The sequence below is a fragment of the Numida meleagris genome, chromosome 1, assembly GCF_002078875.1.
Source record: "Numida meleagris isolate 19003 breed g44 Domestic line chromosome 1, NumMel1.0, whole genome shotgun sequence".
In the NCBI taxonomy this organism is placed as follows: Eukaryota; Metazoa; Chordata; class Aves; order Galliformes; family Numididae; genus Numida; species Numida meleagris.
This window is the reverse complement of record NC_034409.1, coordinates 143,894,021-143,911,817: the sequence shown is the minus strand read 5'-3', so window position 1 is coordinate 143,911,817 and position 17,797 is coordinate 143,894,021. Positions and strand designations below refer to the sequence as shown.

Here is a 17,797-nt window from a genome sequence, read left to right as displayed (position 1 = left end):
TCTGTCAGATAAAATGCAGATAGGCACTTGTGCACTGATGAACAAGCTTTTAATCCTATAAAGAAACTTTCTCTGTCAAATTATAGATGTTTCAACACATGATTTATGAACACTATAATTAAAATCCTTATGCCTTAAAGAAAAACAAACTCTTCATTATAACATCAGCTTTCTTTCACATTTTTATCTTTTAATAGTTGAAGTTTGCTTTATATGCTGCTTTTAGCTATCAGTTTGGCACATCATTTCTGGAAGCCACGACAGAAGAATATAACCTTGGTCAAACCTTGAAGTTTGAGTAAGCAATCAAAGGGATCAAGGTTTACTTGCATCTTCCACAAAGCATTTGAGGGCGGGGAGAGGGAAAGCTGCTAATTTAACAGGTAAAGGACAAATCACACAACTCATTATTTTCTATCTCTAGGAAGAACAAAATGCTGTAACAGTTTGGAGAGACAAATTAAACGAGGGAAGAAGAAAAAGAAAAAAAGAGCTTCATGTTCAAATGCATTTCTGCAGTGGTTCTCATTCAATTTGAATTTTAGACAGAGGATGGGGAAGAGATTACTATTTTATCTGAACAAATTCATGCATATCACTCATTCATTCTTGTAGCACCCATCAGCACAGCAGCAGCAGGTTTCAGTTTCCTAAACTCAATGCAGTTCAAAATTACACACAATCTCCACTAAAACTACCATTACTGAAAGTGATGCCGTTATACATTCGCATTCCTTCTCTAAAGAAATCTTTCTTACCAAATCCCAGAAAAGAACAATTTATTTACAAGCCAAGCAAGTAATCTTGAATCAAATCCTGAAGCTTGTCAAAACCAGAATCTCCTACACTATCAATAAGAAACTAATTTTAAAAGAAGGAACTCCCAATTCAACAGTCATTGCTGCTGAAGTTCGAGTCCCTTTTACTTAGCTTTCTATCATGCTTGTTTTAAAATATTTCAAACATTTTGAGAAAGAAATGTAAGGAATAATGGGTGAAGGTCTCATTGACTGGACCAAAACTCCACAGGGTTATCTGACTTTTGTCCACTAAGTTCCTGAACTCAGCATTACACGAGGCCAAAAAGTTTACTCTGTAAAAGATTAAGAGAAAATATTATACTTGCAGATAATGAGGATAACTAAACAGAACCACTTCTGTTCAGTGTAGAGGTTGAAAATCCATTCCTCAAATGCCATCTCTAAAAATGTAATAGATAAATTTTGTTAGCCTTCTAACAAGCTGTCGCAATGCTATGCTGGGATAAAATAGATCATGCTGCCCTCTTGTGCTAGACCTGCACAGAAATCAACTCCTTTACTCCTACAAGTGACACATAAAGAGGAATACATAGAGCATTCACTATTAAGTGCAAATGTCCGTATTTTCCTCCTTACAGACATCTCGACATGCCTGCAACATTCTTACTGGGATTTGGATAGAAGAGGAAAGGAAGTTTCTAAAGAAAGAGTCAACTTCTCTAAAGAAGAAAGTAAGAAAGTTCTGTTAACAAAGTCAGAGGTGATGAATTCACAAAAACAATCACATAATCGAGAATTTCCCATCGAGCTTTCACTACAGCTGTTTAAGTCGTGCCATATAGATATCAACTGATAAACTTAAATTTCAGTCATAAGTATCTGACTGTTCTTTCTGAATTCTGGATAACACAATAAGCTTTAGTCACTTCGGATTATCAGCTCAATAGGGTTAGGTTAAGTGCTTAAGAATGAAACAGACACTTGCGCACTAGCAAGGCTCTTCTAATGCAAAACACTCTTAAAGCAGCAATGTATAACTATTTTTAGATCTATGCCAAATTACAGAAAGGTGAAATCTGAGCAGATAATTTTTGGGTGGGAAAAAAGAAAGGAGAGGGGTCCTCATATTCCTCTTCTAGCCTGTGCTATATAATCCAAGTTCCTAAAAATATACCTATATTCTTCACTGTCTGAGTAAGACGCTCGTTACTATTCCCTTAGCAAACCGCCCTATACACTACTGATGTAATATATAAAAAGAGGCCTTAAAGAGGTCTTCGTCTCATGCTTAAGCTGATCCAAAAAGCATTTTTTTTTTTTTTTTTTTTAAGAAATAAGTCATTTCATTTATTCACCACGACTGATTGGATCTACACTGCTGGGAGTTGACAGACATGTCACGATTCAATACGTATTCCCATTTCCTAATGCCGACGCCCTGATGCTGCTCATCAGTCTATTTCTCCAGTAAGAACCATTGAGAGCTTGGGACGTCTATTAATTTCTTTCCTTCCTCAACTTTGAAAATGGATCACCATGTGTTCAAAATAGTGACTACAGCATTTTTAATTGGAGATTATTTCTGGAGAAATAAAACAGCAAAAGTCATTTCTGCAACTGGTCTTGCAAATGTTTTAGAGTTCACACAAATACTGAAAACACACTGGATGCTTAAATGAAGGATCTGTCACTACAGTATCAGCTTTGTTAATGTGAGATATGCTAACTAATAGCTTAGCTTGACTGTTACAATCACAACACTAAAAAAAGAGGCTTTAGTAATTTCAATTCTTTTCAGTAACTATTCCATAGTATGGTATCTTAAAAAAAAAGAAAAGAAAAGAAAGGAAGAAAAAAAGGCTTTTACTTAAATCCTACCCTAATGTAAATTCTAAAAGATACATACACAGAAAAAAAAGAAAAAAAACCCACCAAAATCAGGTGATGAAACAAAGATATTCAAAACAGAATTTTAGAATTGCTACATGCCGCAGTTCTGAACAAGAGCATCACATCTCCCATGTCATCTTTTTCTTTTTCCTTTTCCAAAAGACGTTTAGATCAGAACATCTGTACCTTTGCACGCTACCATGACCAAAAGAAAGATGAAGGAAAAGAAATTTATACACACCGAAGTTAATCTTCTATTATAAAATATCCACTGATAAATAGAAACATACATACATAAGTCATGATGGTGTGTGAATACCAGCGATAGGCAGGTTGCATGAATGCCACTCTTTTACAAAGCACTGCTAATTTGAGCTTCACAGTATGTTACAAAGCAAACCATTTCTTATTACTCTATATTGTCCCTGATGTTTAGTCTATAGCTCTGACTTTATTCGTTACAATGAGCCACGGTTTTGGGCATTCTTACAAGATGATAATGTATTCTTCAAAAAACACAGTTAGTGCACATGCTGCATACAAAAAGGTAAGAGGGAAGAGGATAAACACCGCACTTCTGACAACAAACCCCATTAGCACTGTAATTTCTTGTGACATATATGCTCTCACTAGCTTTCTACTGAGCTTACTGCTTTACTTCTAACCCTTTGCAGTGGCCTTCGATGTTCATTACCACAGACACAGAGTACAAGCAGACCATATAACGACCTTAAACTTGTGCAGCTGAAGTTTTTTTTTTTTTTTTTTTTTTTTTTTTTTAAAGGGGGAAATTATATATGTTTTTTTCATCATACTATGGATGCGAACCTTTTCTACACAGGAATATGTTTCCTGAAAATATTACCACTCTCTCTAAAAAACACAAAGCTATCCCTATGCACCCTTACAGTTATTAAACAGCCCCTGGAAGGATGAAACCAACCCTATATTCCTTTCCTTCAAGAGAATGAAGGCCAGAAGGCACATCAAATCTCTGGTCATTAAATCAGCACCACTCCACTTCCCCAACTCTCTTAACTCTGCCCCAGCTTCTCCCTCTCCTTTCTTCTGAAGAGTGTAAGGATCTGCATTACAGTTTTAAATTGCATTCTATTGTCCATTCTGGAAGGATATTAAGCTACACAGTTTCTCAACGACTGTGAATTACCACGCTTGCTTAGAATTATTTTTCAGAAAGGGCAAATGATTGTTGGTCAGATTTTCAAAGAAAAGCACAAGAAAGGCATCCACACAAAATACATGCGTATACATTCACGATGTCGCAGAGAGACCTTTGCTAAAGGAATCAGATCAGAACCGACCAGCAACTGGTGCAGTTGATGCTACTAGCAACAAGCTGTTCAATGAACACCACCAAAACCACAGTTTTGAAAAGAGTAGGATCAACCGTCAATATGCAGTCAACATTCTGACTTTTAAATTTCAGAATACCACGGTAGGCATGGAAGCAGAAGCCACAAGTGTGTAAAAAAAACAAACAAACAAAAAAAACAACTTTCAATTTATAACTGCTCCGAAATAGAATATTTAACATAATCAATGAGTTACATTAAATGTTAAGGGTTTTTTGCCAATTAAACTTACCTATAGGATTTCTGTCAAAAAACAGGACAGGAGCTTTCAAAATGGATTTAAACATTTTGTTGTGCAAGGTCTGACCAGAATTAACAAGAACTTGAAAGACCAGAAGACTTCTTATTATGCCGAACAGTATTGTAGCCACTGTTAAACCTGAAATTAAAAAACATTGACAGAGCATGCATACAGATATGCATCTTCTACAAATAAAAAGAAAAGAAAATTTCAAATAAAATTGAGCAACAAAATAATTTTGTTGGTTTCTGCATATGGCAAGAATCCAAACATATGCCTAGGGACTAGGACTGAGCACAGAACACAGCTACCTTGTATTTGTCACTAGCTGCAGTTAGCCATATTTAAACAATTTCTCTTTTTCTCTTCAAAATAATTGTTACTTTATGGAAATGCAGGAAATGTCTGTTAACCCACAAAATAAATCTGTATTATAACCTTCTGCATAACAGTTCTGCTAAGAAATTCATTTCACAGTGCCATGTATAATTGTGGCTTGCAGAGGTCACAGTGAACATTCAACATTTGCCAGCAGGTATTAACCAAGTAATATACATACATGGCTATTTAGAAACAACCTTGAGTTATTCTCAATCAGTTCAAACCACTCATGCCATACTTCCCCTTGTAAACCACATCAAATCATTTAAATGATGTATATTTCTTTAACACAGAAGAAGATGCATCCCTTATGCTGTGTGAACAGAGCCCTTCCAGGGAATTGGTTTGCAGACTGTTTGTCTTTCTTCTGGGCACATCTCCACTTACAAGACTGAGGTGCTACAAGGCAAAAGATGGAAACAAAGAATGATGATATTGCTGCTGGTCTGTTTGTAGCCTGCAATGTGCCTGCCCAAGTTCCCAGCCCATGAAGAGCAGAGTCCAAAGCTGAACAGCAAAGTTGTTAACCTTGTACTTGGCAGTTCTGCAGGCCTTCCAGGCAATCTGCTCCAGAAACTGAAAGCAGCCACCACAAGCCCAGGTGCTCAGGCCTTGAGGACAACCTTAAATTATACTTTAACTAGTAACCTAACACATAGGTTCTAAGGACAGGGAGAACCTGGATAGGATTCAGGTACAACTATGGTACAGTGGTAGAATGAGGTTTTACATGATACAATGTCATTAGGCCAATTAGTTACCTCCTGTTTATCCTGTATCCTTCCAGAACGCAAGAAAGAGTGTAACTACTTTGTTTGCCTGCATGCCCTTTATCACTTATATTCTGCTCTGCGTGGAGCTGTTCTTAAACAGAAAAGCACATGGGTGGGATGAGAGTTGGTTTGCTGTGCCCTGACTGCTATAGTCCAGACCAGGTAGAAGCAAGCTCATTTTCCAAAAGTAACTGCATGTGCTCCTCTAGGAAATCTGGGTCAAGCAAGAAGGAAGAGCAGAAGAGGTATCACGCAGAGAGAACATGGCAGAGCTTTGGGTCAAACTATCACCTTCAGAAATCTAAACACATTGCTCTTACATCTTTTGTAGGCAATGCTGCTCCTCCTCCTACAGTCTGAAGATAAATGGGAATGGCAAAAATAAGTTTTTCAGTGGCAAATAAATTACATTACACATTAATTTTAACCTCATTATTCATGTATTACAGAGTGAAAGACTGAAAACAGTTGGTTGGAGTAATGCATGAGGAAGGAAAGCACTCCTGGCACCCCCATATTTCTCCACAATTTCATTCAGTCTTGGAAGCTGATTGAAGTTGCTCGTGTGGCCCTCACTGCACAAATCACCCGAGGACACCTAGTGGCTGGTGGTAAAGAGGAGGAACAACACAACTGTCAAGTCTTTCCTCCTGCCTGTCTCAGGCAGAAGGTTTTTGCTTTCCATGTTTACAAGCTTACCTCCTCAACATGAGAGGCAGAGTCTCCTGGTACACTCACTTTATACAAAAGGAATGGATGTGGCACCTCAGCTCTGACCACTGAGGATTCCCATTAACAGAGATTTTATTCTTCTAAATCTTTATCCCATAGAAACAACAAAGACCAGGAAGGAACTACCATGGTGATTACTGCTTTTAAACATTGAGAACAATAAATAAAATTGTTAAGCTACTTTGTACCATTTCAGAGGCTACCGAAAAAGTTAATTATGTGTTTCATGTGAAATTTGCTATCCTCTTTTAGCTGTTTTTTCAACTTACAATTTTATGTAAGTAACAATGCTTCCTCTTCAACCATTGCAAATGTATCACTGATTTATCTGAACATTTCAATATCAAAGTTAACTTTCGCTGTTCTGTTATCTAGAACAAAATTTGCCTTAAAGGATAAAATTTTCTGCAATTTGATTTAGGTTATATGGTCAAAGCAAGCCAAGTTTGACATTCTTAATCATACTGTGCAGTCCACTGATTGGCACATGAAATAAGACATTACAGAGAGAAAATAAAAGCCAAGTTATCTGGCTCCTATACTGCTGTTTCCCAGGCCAAGTACAATGTATTCAGTCAAATACTTAGGTCACATGGATTCTCACAAAAAAATAATGATAAAAAAAAATAGATAGCACTTACCTCTCACGCAAGAGGGATGTCTCTGAATACATTCAGAGAATATTCTTTTGGCATCCTACCTGCTTTCTCAGACCTATCATTCATATTTTAGTCAAGAAATTACTATGCCATGCAAAACTGTAAAACACTGAAAGTGCTAAATAGCAGAGTCTGAGAGCGTATTTCTACACATTATTTTTCAGCATTAATTTTTCAAATGACATTTCAGACAAGTATTTTAAGATGCCTCAATGTCTGAATACAAAGATTAGTACCCTTTTCTGGATATTAAAAAGCATATGGATAACTATTATATATATTATAATGTCATGTATTGAAATATATATGTAGAATATATATTGAATTTTTTTTTTAACACCTTGCTTTGCATACTCATCTAGGAGGCTTTTTAAAAACTGGTTCTTTTCCTACGGTACTTCAGAAGTAACACTGCTGTGCCAAGTTTTATGGTAGCACAGAACGAGTATTAATTTCAAATCCCTCTTGCCCAACCATATCATGACAGAAGATAGAGTTGCATAATCTATTAGTAGAGACAGCAACCATAACCTTACTTTTTGAATGCTTAACTTTCTAAAATCTAGGCAAAAAAATTGAAGAGTTTGCATTCGACCTATTTCTTCTGTTGTACTCATCTAGTTATTTATTAATTCCAGTAAGTTTAGTAAGGAAGCAAGAATGAGGCTCCCAATCTCATAAGACATTGCTCAGTTCCTGCTAGAAATCACATTTCCCCACATTGCCATTGGTTTGCACCACTCACAACTGTTTATTATAGTAGGTGAAATAATAGATCTTTAAGGTATATAGACACATACACATGTGTCATTACCTGCGTAAATCCCCAAAAAAAAGTTAAGGTCTAGATGTTCAGTCTCATTTGCTCCATTATTTCCATTTGTTGTAACATTCGGCTTTTCTTGATGATTTGCCCTGTGGAAATGCACATGGAAGATAATGATCATCAAATCACATTCTGCAAATATTCATGAGCGCGTTTAACTGTTTCTGCATTCAACTCTATTGAAATCTTCAGTTCAAAAGATCCCATGTACTGATGCTGTCATGCATCATACCATGAGAAGAAGCTATCACAGTCACACCATAATGTTTCATAATGTTTCAATTTTTTTCCACATACAAAATGAGTAGAGGTAAGAAAATATCACACATATTCTGAAGTTTCCTAGAACAAGTTTTTTCCCATACCAATACAATAGTGATTTCTATTTGACAAACAACTCTTGAGTGGAAAGACAGGAACAACTGATCAGTTTTCATCATTAACTTACCAGTAAGAAAGCCACCAGTCCTGGAGCACATATGCCACCTTGAATAAAAGAGGAAAATACAGGAATCATTTTACAAAATGAAAAAAACATTAGAAAGTTAAACTTCCTTTCAATTCTTTTATGTTCTCTGGGAAAACACCACATATTCAAAAAAGTATGCCATCCAGTCTTTCAAGATTAGCAGCAATTTGCAAAGCACATCAGAAGATTTATGAGATCCCTCTACAAAGAAAGAAGTTACCTTAAATTACCTTACTTGATAGTAAACTAAAGGAAAACAAGACACTTAAGCAGGTAAAATATAGTAGCTCTTCCTAACGCATGTTAATTGTACATTAAAGAACACATTTTTTCCGTTCCTAAATTTGCCACAACAGATATTCCAAAACGCTTTTTGATTAACAAACTTTCTGATGTTACCAGCCCAGAAATTTGTGTTTACAGGAGATAATTACCAGGAACAGGATTGAAAGAGGATGAGAGAGGAGAGGGAGGGAAAAACTTCTACTGCCATCTTCCTTCTGTGACAAGAGGTGATTATAAACCTGTAAAAGAACTACTTATCTCAAAATATACCTCTGTTCATGTGAATTAAAGTTCTGGGCAGATCTCTGCTGCAGAGATCTGATCTTGCTCAGTTGTCCTTCTTTCCAACAGACTCAATTTAAGGATAAGCAAAAAGGACGTAACATGTATAAATATATATACTACTTTTTACAGCCAAGACCAATCATTTCCATGAAATGAATTTGAGCTTTCTCAGCAGGAAACAGAGAGAAGGGCAATAGGCTGTCTTCACACAGCTTCCTCAGCTCATCATTTCTTTCAGTAAGTTTTAAAATAATTTTCCTACTCTAAAAATTCTTTTACAGTCTGCATCACACAATATTTCACTTTCTACTTTTTCTAAACAGCAACTCTCCTTCTAGCCTTTCTCTTAACCTGCGCTTACCAGCAGAAGAGCTTTTCTTTTAACAGTTCTGTAATCCTCCTTCCATACCCAGTCAATCTCTTTATGCTTCCAGTTGAAGAAGGAAACATTTCTTCAGATTTGTTAAATACTATTGGATACACTTTATGACTTTATTCTGCATCCCCAAAAAACTAGACTGGCTTATAATTTCTGGGCTGCACTGTCAGTAGAATTATTATTTTACTGGAGTATTACAACTGTTGAAATAAGAATCAGTGCATGGCATCTCAATGCAGTACAAAAACTCTATGCATAATACTTGATCAACTTATTAGATGTAAGAACACCATGTTCCTAAATATTTTAGTCACAACATCACAATAACAAGCATACGCTATGTTAAAAAAAGGCAAAAACAAAATTATTTATTATTATTTGTTACTCCCAATGACTTACCTGTGCCAAAATATTAAATAATACAAGTATAAAAATCACAAAGTAGTTTGCTCCTGCAGTGAAATATTTTCTGTAAATCTTAAAGCTTATTTTTCCCTCAGAGCGACTCTCCTCTGGCACTGCAGCCAGTGGATTTTCAGCCTGAAAAAAACAAACAAACAAACAAAAACAACGTTAACCTGGCAGCTACAGATTCAGACTAAGCTACTTGAAAGACACGGTTCAAAATTAGCAAGCAATTAAATAATAAGATAAAGTGATTACAGATATAAAAACTTTAAGTATGGGAACTATAGCTTTGACAAAAAAAATTAGTCTCATTGCAATAACACTGAAAAATCAACTCTGCAGAATGACACAGGGAGGATTATATTTTGCATTGCATCACGGCATGTAACTTGAGTTCATTTGCAGTCAGAAATATTTGCTCTAACTGCCAGCACTGCTTACTGCTGAACCAGATTTTTCTTCTCATGCACTAGCACCAATCAACGGGGTTCTCAAAACTAAGGCCTTAACATAGGAAAGGTTCTGTTTTCAGTATCCAAGTGTGTATAACTTTTCCTTTTCAGGAAAGTATTTAAAGTAAACAATCTTCTTCAAGTCTGAATCAGAAATCAGTCAACACATGCTGATGGTAAAGACAAACTTCTAATCAAAGTATCTGTTAATTCAGAAAATCGGTAAAATGACCCATGGACAGGGGACAATAAAAGACAGAAAAGGAAAAAAAAACAGACATATAACAGGTAGACAGACCTATTATTCAAATGAACAACATTCTGTTTTTGTTGTTGTTCTTTGTTTTGGGGGGTTTCTTTTGGTTGTTTTTTTTTTTTTGTGGAGGTTACTTCCTTCCCCACCCCCTTCCCAGTCTCATGTGATAGAAAACCTGGTGTTAGATCAGCGCACACATAACATTTCGTATTGTTATCAGCCGGCATGGCTGTACAGAAGCAGTGGAATCAGCAGATCTGACTCAGAAGTGAAGAGAAATCCCAGTTACTTGCCTAGAAGAGAAGCCTATCTTGTTTTTGGGGGGAGTTGTTTGTTTTGTTTGTTTTTCTTTTTTCCCCAACCCAACAGTCCTAATATTGCTAATAAGTTTGGCACATGTTTGTGGATCTTACAGCAGTCACAGCTGACAAATGAATAATATCAGATACGAAGATAAGTTTACTGCTTTTCGGCATAAAAACATTCTTCCAAAAAGATATGAAAAGTAATTATCTGCAGCCCTTTTTTGGGGGGAGGTTGGGAAGGGGGCTTAGCAGCTCTTACTGCTTTCCATTATAGAAAAATAAATCATATATACCCATAGCATAAAGATGAAAAGCATCAAGGACATACAGAGATTATCTGTTCCATGGATGTAGTGCTGGCATAAGCTTTGCAGGGTTACAGGGCTCCTGCACTGCTTTGTGTGAATGCAAACACACCATCGTAAGGCCACCTCTGGTACAGAAAACATTACAGCTGCTTTTGCTCAGTGTAGACCAAGAGATAACAAGGCATATGGAAGTCAAGCTGGCACCATAAAAGCACTCTTTTTTTTGATACCAGAAGAGCTGGGAAGAGCTGTGCAACAGCATCCCAAGGTTCTTCCCTCAGGGCCAGCTCATGATCATGTGGGTATGATAATGCTAGCCATGCAAATGAAGATTTTGCAGGAAGCCATTGCTTCTGCATGTATTTCCCAAGATAATGCTTTCAGGGAAATTATTAATCTGACCTCAGCATTGTAAAAACCCACTCAACACAGTGGTATTGGTCCTTTAAGGTACCGCTGTCAGTGGACAGGAAACAACAGGGTACAATTCTTTTGGAAACCTACAGGAATGGTTCCCTGAGCCAGCAGAGCCAATGATGAATCTGCTCAAACTCTGCTGAAGAGAGCTGCACAGAGCTGTGGGATGCCTGCCCTCTGCAGCCCAAGTGGTAGGACTGCCAGATCCTGGCAGCCACAAGTGAGCTCTCACCTGTGAATGGACTGAAATTCACAGGCAGTGGGGAAAGAGCCCTTCTCATAGTCTGAGTTAAAAAAAAAAAAATACAACACCACCAAACAAGAATTGTGATGATTCTGTTCTTTGAGCACTCACAGGTGGTTGCTCCACTGCTCCATCTTTCACTGAGTGGACAGAAGAATCCTGGGACCAGACAGAGGACTCTGAAAAGGTACGGCTCCGGGAGGACTTCAGGTTGGGGGTGCCTGGAACTGACGGCTGTTCTGCCTCCTCCTCTTTTTTCAAAAGGGAAGCAAAGTCGATGCCAGACCTCAGGAACTCTGAATACGTCCCTTTTCCCACCATTTTACCCTACAACAAATGCAAGCTTTGATTATCTTCATTGTACCCTTTCCGTAACAATGTTTTTATCTATCCCTGCTTCTTCGAGAGTTTGACTGTTACTGCATCAAATGAAGTGAAGACTCTCTCAGCTCTTCATTCCAAAGAGAAATAACAAGCTCTTCACTCTCTAAGCAATCCCATTCTGACAGCTAACCAGGCCAAATAACACAAACAGGGGATGACAAAGGTCCCAGCAACAGCCAGGTGAGAATTACCTCTCTTGAGAAGCTGCAGAGGAGGGCCATGCAGCTTTAGCACATGCTTAATGAACTACATTAATGACCGCCAGTCTTCTTAAATTACTCCAGACTGTTTTCATAGTCTGTGTTGTTTCTTATACCTCAGTCACAACAGTAACATATTTTCTTGCAACTACGTGATGCATCAAAAGTAATTTGAAGTACTTCGTCACTCAACCTTAAAAAACACCTGAAGTTATTGCATTTCCTCTCTACATATGAACAAATGGTACAAAAATGTCTGGAAGGGACCAGTTTCTCTGAAGGACTGCTTGTTTTCAGAAGTATCTGTGACTGTTTCTCATTCTGAATTTAAAAAGGGGATTGGCTGCAAAACCAGCATAGCCCTTAATTCACACAAAAGTGTAAAAATCAAGAATAAAAGCAAAGCAGTAACTCTCTCTCAAAAGAAACAATTCTTTCACAATATATTATATATATGTGTAAGAGAAACTTCATATGTAAAATTATATGCAGGTATAATAAAATTCGGAAGCAAGACCTAACAGGGAAGTTGTTCTAAAAAACAGTTATTAGTAACTACAAATCTTTGAAAACAGGCACGGTCCTTAGTAAACAGAAAATGCATTTAAAGATAAAAAATAAGGATGATGAACTTTTTTTTCCCTTTTTTTCTCCTCCTCCTTTCCTTAGATTATAAAAGACAATTAGAAAGCATGTAAGCTGTAAGTATATACACGTTGTTATCACTTACATCTTTTAATATTAGAATTTGCGTTGCAGCACGGAGATACTGCAACTGGTGAGTCACCAAAACACAGATCTTCTGATGTAAAGCCTGACAAATACACCTGCAAACAGATGGAGAAAGAATTTTAAAAATAAGGTACCCTAAAACATACAGACCGTTTCTGTGAAACTTCTCTTCAATTTAACAGCATTTAAAATAAAAGATACTCATGCCTATTGGACGTTTCAAAATTACACTCAACAAGCACGCTGCTTTTATAACTTTTTACATATTCAAGGTAGAAAGAAGAAATTTTGTATTTCTGGTTTATGGTTTAAGAGAAGGATGTAGTTCATTAACGTTGCAATGAATGTCCTCCTAACAAATGTACGTATCATAAGCTGAATTACGATGAGGTTATTCATCAAAATTGAAACTAATGGAAAGGAAGCAAGGCAACATACTGTGGACAACTGTGGAAAAACATAGCAAATAGAAGTAACTTCTCAGAAATAAGCTTTCGTAACAGTTATTACAAGTAAGTTGCTGAGAGGGTTGGAAAAGCAAACATTACTACTCAGTCTGCTGTGGTTCGTACTGCTAAGTAGTGTTGGTGAACACAGACCAGACTTCCTCTAGATGAAAGCAAGCTGGAAGATACACTCCAGGAGCATACATCATATTCATCTGCCAGCAGGAATGCAGCCCATACGGTCAGATGACAGCTTGTTCAAAGAAGAACCTTCCTGACCTGCACATGGACCTGGGCACCACACATTTTACTCCACAGATCCACTCCTATTGAGGTCTATTTTTTTTTTCCTAATAAAACACAGGAGGACGTCATTCATAATGAAAGAAAGAAAAAAACACAACATACAACAATCGCATCTTTTCACTCTTCCAGAAAAAAAACCAACAACAAAACAAAACACAACTGAAACCACAGCACTCTAATTGTACAATTTCAATGGAGAAATGCAAATAAGCAGTATGGGGAGTAAAACAGAAAAGGAACATGAGCGAAACAATAATGCTACCATATGGTTTATTCTGTCTCATAAATTCCTGCTGTGTGCTTGCTACACCTACTTTTAACATCTATTTTGTCAGTCTGACAGACCACAGCATGCAGTGTACTATGTTTAATACTACTAGTCAGAATAAATAATTACATGCAGAAAGTATATTACACAGGTCCAAATAAACTGTGCAGTAAAGTTAAGTTAAAAGCAACACTCTTACTGAGCAAGTTGTCTGCTTTCTAAGCAGCTTTCAAGGAGTAACCATAAACTAGTGATATCATTCTTAATTGATCCAGATAACAAATGAACAAGACAGGGCACTTGCAGCAGCATAACTATTTGGACAGTTGCAACTATTTATACACCAAACTCCTTGTGGGAGTATTATTTTGGGTGTGGTGACTGCCTACCCTTTGAGCAGTCACGGAAACAAGCCATGCGGGACCTGGAGCGTCAGACACGCTACAAAACAGTCTTCAATAAACCCTATCCAGAGGACTGGACAGAGATCAGAGACACCACAGGATATTTGCTTGCCTAATAGGAAAGCTGCTAGAAGAAAATGTATGAGATATTCACTGTCAAGAGATCTAGCTTTCAACCTTACGTAGGTCCCACAGCCTATATGCTGCTTCCATTATTAAATTTCTCTGCGCCAGATATATGCCTAACAGCTTACTGTTAGACTCACAAACTCCAATGGCTGAAAACCCTTAAACCTTGATCCTGAGTCATGGTGAGGTGAGTTCATTGTACTTTAAGTTTACATTAAAAAAAAAAAAAAAGCATGCATTATCTCAGCATCAGAGCAAACCAATTAGTACTGTCAGAGCCAACAACACAGCATCTGACATGATCTCGATCGTGACCTCTGTGGAAATGCAAATTTCCAGCGATATATCAGTTCATCCAAATGTGATTTTTTTTTTAAACAGCAACTCTATATTTGACATCTATCAGTGTAGAAAGAAACTAGTTGAATAGTTTGTTGATAAGAGATGAGTAGAAAAATTGTTGTCACAATTCACTGGCACGAGCACAGGGAGGAAAAAATCACAACAAAGCGCATATACCTCGATCTATTACTGAGTTAAACAACTCACTGCTCAGACAGCTCACTAGAAAATTTTGCCATTTAAAATACAGTATCATCATGATGCACTGAGGCTGCAAAATGAGTAAAATATATAAGTGTATACTTAACGTCTGTTTCAAAACATCAGGCTATTTTGAGCTTTATGGGTGTTTTTTTTCGGCATATTCTCTCCCCCATTTGACAAAATCCTGTCTTGCAAAGTACAGTGAGTGCTAAGTTTATAGGCTGAAGACCACCACAGAAGATTGAAGGCAGAGTTTGAAGAGTAGTACAATACAGTCAAATGTACTAAAGGGCCTTCCACAAAACTCTAAGCTCATTTAATTTGTATTTGTGAAAACTTAACATTGCCTTAGAAATCAAGCACAAAAGATCTGAGATAGTCCATAAGCATTTATGTTTTGAATTGATTCGCAAAGGCTCAGTTTCCTTCCATCTAATTTTAGAAATACCACTGTGTATAGCTGAAGAAGGACAAACAGAATTGAAGGCACTCAATTCTAGGTGAACGTCTGACAACATTTAATTTTCTTACCAATTATGCAGGGAACTCAGTGAAAATACAGGTGGTGCATACCTGGCCAAAGTGTTCAGATGCATCAACATATTTAGAGTGCTGACTTTTTAAAGAGAAGGCTAAATTCTGTCAATCTTAAGAAGATTTGTACTGCAGTGCTGGTAGACAGTGTCTCCTCTCTTGAAACGCTGGTGTTTTGCAAATGTGCCTGGCTCTCGTACTTTAGAAAAGTCGTAAAATTATTCAAACCCTGCCCACAGCAGAGGGGGTGGAACTAGATGATCTTCAAGGATCCCTCCAAGCCAAACAATTCAATAAAGCTATTGGGGTCCATCTAAAGAAGGGCTACGAAGATGGTGAAGGGTCTAGAGGCTAAGATGATGCATGAGGAGCCACTGAGGTCCCTGGGTGTGCACAGAGCAGAGGAGCTGAGGGGAGGCCTCATGGCGGCTGCAGCTCCTCACAGGGAGCGGAGGGGCAGCGCTGAGCTCTGCTCTCTGTGACAGCGACAGGGCCCGAGGGAACGGCAAGGAGCTGTCAGGGGAGGGGCAGCTGGGGGTTAGGGAAAGGTTCTGCACCACACGGTGGCAGGCATGGAACAGACTGCCCAGGGCCATAGGCACAGCCCCAACTGCCGGAGTTCATGGAGCATTTGGACACTGCTCTCAGACATACGGTTTGGGTTTTGGGTGGTGCTGTGTGGAGCCGGGAGTTGGACTCCATGATCCTTGTGGGTCTCTTCCAACATGGGATATACAATTCTATGATTCAGACTTCTGCTAAAGAGTATGCCCCAAACTGCCTCTATCGTTTCTCCTGCTGCTTAAAAACTCAAAAGTCCACCTTCAGCATGTTTCTTCTCCATTACTCTCCTGAGGAGCATGCTCTTTTTAGCTGAACTGCATCATATTCAGTGCATTACAGCAGGACGAATTACTGCACAAAACACTGTCACATTTATTAAATATACATACGCACACAGACATACAGGTGCGCATGCAGCCAGGAGAGAGATAGTGACCCAAATGTTCTTCAGTCTTTCCAGTACAAGGAAAAGGGGAATGAGGGGACTAGGAAAGCTTCATTCTCTACACCATATAAGAATCAACTTGAATCACTTCCTGACAGATGACGGATGGGCTGTTTTGCATGATTATTTAAAGCTCAACAATAGAAATTTCAGTATTCCTGAAAATGTATTCCAGCAGCAAACTTCCTTTACCACCATAAATTTTTTCTCTGAAATCCAAGCTTATGTTATTTGACATAGTTTGAATCCACCACTTCCCAATGAACCATTATTCCTGTGTGCACAGACCCTTTATACAGCCTTGAGTTTCTCTTTTGGATTTCTTTACTCTGGACAAAAAAAAAAACAATATTTTTTTTTTTTTTTTCCCCTCAAGAGAGAAACAGTGTTTTGGTTTTTTTTTCCCTTGACTTCTGAACCTTCTTTATGGGTCATACTGAGTCTGAAGCACATCTACATTTTTGGAAGTGCACAAAATTGAATACATTTTTTCAGATGAGACCTTACAGGTACAAAACATAACATAAACAAAGCAAAATCAAACAAGAGGGCACAGTTTCCTTGACAAGAGAATGACATTACCAACTCATACTGATTTGTGATCTTCCATAATCTGCATCTAATTTTCCACTGAACTGCTACACCATTGATCCCTGCCCACTGAGTGTTCACAGAGTCACACACTGCATTTAAACCTTCTTCTATGTACATAAAAACTAACAACCTTTAATTAAGAATTTTCTTATCCCTGTCTCCAAAACTGCCTGAAGCATCGCCCAGGTTTCTAACATCTGAAAACTAAAGCATCAACGACCTTCATTCATTATCCAAAGCACTGAGAACAGAATCAGGACAGATCTGTTTCAAAATTATACTCTTCCAATTTGACATAAATAAATAAACAATACTTTAAGTTAACAAATCTAAGTAGTAGGATATTATCACCCATTTAAAAACCCATTACACCTTGCCAGAAAACTTCTGCGCAATTAAAAAAATAGTTTTGAGCTTTGATAATGCAGGGCGCGTGGCAGAAGACACTTAGGAGGGTGCCTACAACAGCACAATTGCTCCTCTAGGCGGAGGCAGCATCTTGGCACCTTTGTGTACGTGAATCCTTGTTTGTTCTTCCTTCCATATCAGGTTTTCTTTACTCTGAAAGATGTTGTTCTTTAATCTTCTTTAAGTTTTTATCTCTAAGAACCAGCTTTCTTTCACCTCTGCAAAGTGTTTCTTCTTTAATGATTAGACTTTCTTCCTTAACATTCTTTCTGCCTCTCCTTTTTGCAAGTTCACACACAACTTTAAATTTGCTAATACTTATATCTGTTTCAATGGAAACAACCACTGAAATGAAATTAAAGCACATGCAGAAGTGCTCACAGGCGTATAGCC

General features: G+C 37.7%; 1 protein-coding gene across 3 annotated transcripts in view; it reads right to left on the bottom strand.

Moving 5' to 3' along the window:
• Positions 1–17,797, bottom strand: part of ABCC4 (ATP binding cassette subfamily C member 4) — a 223,477-nt gene that overhangs the window by 87,672 nt on the left and 118,008 nt on the right. For all 3 annotated transcript variants that reach the window (XM_021416661.1, XM_021416672.1, XM_021416653.1), the window contains 6 exons: positions 12,759–12,855; positions 11,556–11,771; positions 9,454–9,594; positions 8,085–8,122; positions 7,625–7,725; positions 4,257–4,403 (listed from right to left, as the gene is read on the bottom strand). In XM_021416661.1, coding sequence (XP_021272336.1) covers positions 4,257–4,403; positions 7,625–7,725; positions 8,085–8,122; positions 9,454–9,594; positions 11,556–11,771; positions 12,759–12,855 — 740 coding nt within the window. The remainder of the gene's footprint in view (positions 1–4,256; positions 4,404–7,624; positions 7,726–8,084; positions 8,123–9,453; positions 9,595–11,555; positions 11,772–12,758; positions 12,856–17,797) is intronic.